Source organism: Halyomorpha halys, unplaced genomic scaffold, assembly GCF_000696795.3.
Source record: "Halyomorpha halys isolate HHAL.00 unplaced genomic scaffold, Hhal_1.1 Scaffold210.1, whole genome shotgun sequence".
NCBI lineage: Eukaryota > Metazoa > Arthropoda > Insecta > Hemiptera > Pentatomidae > Halyomorpha > Halyomorpha halys.
The window spans coordinates 1,583-5,188 of record NW_027113191.1 but is presented as its reverse complement, the minus strand read 5'-3'; the positions used below and the strand labels follow the sequence as shown (position 1 = coordinate 5,188).

General features: G+C 33.8%; 1 protein-coding gene across 1 annotated transcript in view; it reads right to left on the bottom strand.

Annotated features, from left to right (window-relative positions):
* The window catches only part of LOC106679613 (uncharacterized), an 8,023-nt gene that overhangs the window by 2,903 nt on the left and 1,514 nt on the right, over nt 1-3,606 (bottom strand). Inside the window, exons 2-4 of the mRNA XM_014418868.3 lie at nt 3,294-3,553; nt 2,776-2,904; nt 520-761 (exon numbers count right to left, since the gene is read on the bottom strand). Of these exons, the coding sequence (XP_014274354.1) occupies nt 520-761; nt 2,776-2,904; nt 3,294-3,551 (629 nt within the window). The 5' untranslated portion in view covers nt 3,552-3,553. The remainder of the gene's footprint in view (nt 1-519; nt 762-2,775; nt 2,905-3,293; nt 3,554-3,606) is intronic.

Genomic DNA, 3,606 nt, shown 5'->3' with positions numbered 1-3,606 from the left:
TATTTGGTAAAGATCCAATCCAACCAAAGAGGTATTTGGTAAAGATCCAATTCAACCAAAGAGGTATTTGTGCATAAATACTACACCCTTTTTCCAGTCCTCAAAGAGACTTTAATGGTATTTTTATTTATTATTGTACTAATAAACATTTATAAAAACGTTATTTTAAAATTGTGTCCCAGTAATTAAATTAACAAGTTGAATTCAGTTAGTTACTCTTATGAAAATATTACTAAGGTGAATTTAAAATTAATCTGGTACCATTTCCAAATCGATTTATCAAGTGGACAATATTTAGCATTATCAATTGCAGAACTTACCAGGAGGGCCCCCAGCAGGCCTTAGTAACCTGAGAGAGATGTAAGATACCAGCGTAGGCACAGAACTTACCAGGAGGGCCCCCAGCAGGACTTAGTAACCTCAGAGAGATGTAAGATACCAGCGTAGGCACAGAAGGCCCCCAGAAGGCCTTAGTAACCTGAGAGAGATGTAAGATACCAGCGTAGGCACAGAACTTACCAGGAGGGCCCCCAGAAGGCCTTAGTAACCTCAGAGAGATGTAAGATACCAGCGTAAGCACAGGACTTTATAGCTGCCATGTCGCTAATCAAGGCGTAAGGCTTGTATTCATCTTTGGAGATGACTCCTCTTTGTTCCAGTATCTTTGCCATTCCGTGGTACTTGCCCAAAGCTCTTAGGGCCAGGATGGCGTGGTCCAGATCCAGTCCTTCTTGTCGAGGAACACAACTATAGCCGCTTGCCTACAAATCGAAACTAAAAGTTAAAGTACAAGAGCACACTGGAATAAAGTCAGTTATTTCACTCCAATATTTTATTACTTTAATGAAATCTATGCAAAATCATTAGTCAAAATTGCTAAGTATAGTTAGAGGGGTTAAAAATTGTCAGTTGTTTCAAAAATATTAATTTCTCTTTCGGAACCCCATATCCTTAAAACTAGCAACAATAAAGTGGAGCAACTTTATTATATCTGTGAGCAACTTTATTATATGTGTGAGCAACTTTATTATATCTGTGAGCAACTTTATTATATCTGTGAGCAACTTTATTATATCTGTGAGCAACTTTATTATATCTGTGAGCAACTTTATTATATCTGTCCTAACGTTCAATAGTTCCCGAGGTACAGTTTTTTAAAAAGCAACATTTCAAAACAAAATAGTTTTAAAATTAATTCTGAGAAAACTAAATTTCAGATACTATTTGACGTACAGATATTTATTAGTACTTAAGTCAAAGCTAGTTTAATGAACTATAAAGTAGTTTATGGCGTTTATCTTCGGGGGTTGTAGTTTTCATGACATTTGGGAAAAGAAATGCACAAAATATTTGTTTCTAGTTGTTTGGACATCATTTCTGATTTAAGAAAAATATATCTGCGGAAGTTGTTTATGTCTGCCAGAGCTAAAAAGAAATCGAGTCGAATGTACTATAAAGTGGGTAATAGAGTTTATCATCGTGGAAATAGTAGTTTTATGATAATTGACTAAATCAATTCACAAAATGTTGATTTTTAGTCGTTTGGATAATATTTTATGAAAAAAGGTATCTCAGGAAACATAAGGTGTAGAAATTTCTGTTATCACTCAAATTAAAGGTAGTTAACTTAGCGTGTAAAGTAATTTATTACACTTATCTTCATGGCAATATTCAGGTTTAGTTCTCATGAAATCTGTTAAAATTACAAAATTTTGTTTACAAAATTCATATTAATATTCGTATATTATAAAAACTACAACCCCTACGAAGATATGTATGGCGAACTACTACCCCTACGAAAATATGTGTAACAAACTACTGCCCCTACGAAGATATGTGTGACAAACTACAACCCCTACGAAAATATGTGTAACAAACTACGGCCCCTACGAAGATATATTGTAACAAACTACTGCCCCTACGAAAATATGTGTAACAAACTACTGCCCCTACGAAGATATATTGTAACAAACTACTGCCCCTACGAATGCCCCTACGAAAATATGTGTAACAAACTACTTTATAGTACGTTGAACTAGCTTTAATTTGAGTGTTGGCAGACAGTTGCATATATAATACTTCCTGAGATATAATTTTTCATAAATTCAAAATTTTAGTCTAAACAATAAGAAATCAACATTTTGTGAATGTATTTTGTCAAAGATCATGAAAAATACAACTCGTACGAAAATAAACGTCACCAACTACTCGATAGCACAATAAACTAGCTTTAACGTGACATATTTTTCTATTTTTCTATTTTAATAGACATATTTACGCCAAATTGTTCCTAAGATATAGATTTTCCTAAATAAATTTACTTTTTTTTTAATGGATTTTTTTAGAAAATGTTGTTTTTTTACAAAGCTATATAGCAGCAACTATCGAACTTCAATTAGTTCTATTAGGCCTCAAATTTTAGCAAAATTCTTCTACTTTAAATTATGTTTTATTAAGTTTTTAAGTGTTGTAGGTATATGGTAGGTAGTAGGTTGTAGGTATATGGTAGGTAGTAGGTTGTAGGTATATGGTAGGTAGTAAATATATCCAGCTCTCAATGATATATATTTTTTTTTAACGTTTTGAAACAGCTACTATTTGTCTCCCTCACTGTAGTTAACAGACTCATCAATTTCGACAAGTAATTACACATAGTTCTCATTAAAGTAATCAAAGATTGAGTTGAAATAACTAAATTGTTCCTCCTCTTAGGCTCTATTACTATTCGGACAATATCATACAATTATATATATAATATTTATATATGTAACTTACCTTTAGATCCTCTAACAATATACAAGATAATCGTGGTTCATAGTGAACGAAGTTACACCAAAGAGGTTCATCGGTATCTTCAAATTCTTCCATTAGGTAGCTCATTTGTTTGTGTATAACGGACATTATCTGAAAGTACAATATTACTCTAAATAATATTTTTCGGTATTTTATTTTACGAATCATGGGGTTAGATGTCTAAATCTTTCTAGTGGAGGGGAAGATGTGCCATTCTCAGACTCCAGGATGTCCCAAACAATATTATCGGACAATTTGAAGGGCAAGAAGAAAGAAGCCAAGAAGTATAGATCCAACCAAAACGGCTGAAATAGTAAGACCATTTACTAATGAACGTTGGCCAAAATAATCTTCAACGGGACACTCTGGGGACGACTCTGGAAGTGATGGTCACCTGAAAGAGGCCTAAAGAGGGGTACTGCCAAAAACGGACGGAATTAAAGGACCTTATTGGAAGGATAAAGGACTAAATGTTGTAAAAATGTATTATAAAAACTTACCCGGCTTTCTACTCCAGCTACATTGTTCTGTTTGATGTATTCTCCATTGCCTCCTGCGGTCACCATCTGTTTCATGATAAAAGATTTCTTGGCCCGCCTCCCATTACCCAGGACCACTTTCACTGTTACTCTCAAGATCGTTGAGGTATAGTTTTCTCCTTTGGGCAATGCAGGTATCGATTCTACGTCTATAATCGAGGCTATTTTCGACTCCTTTGCTAAATTCTTTAGCACTACTTCAAGGACTTCTTTATCCATTTCTAAAATATATTGAGAATATTTAACCTTACTAAAATATATTGAGAATATTTAA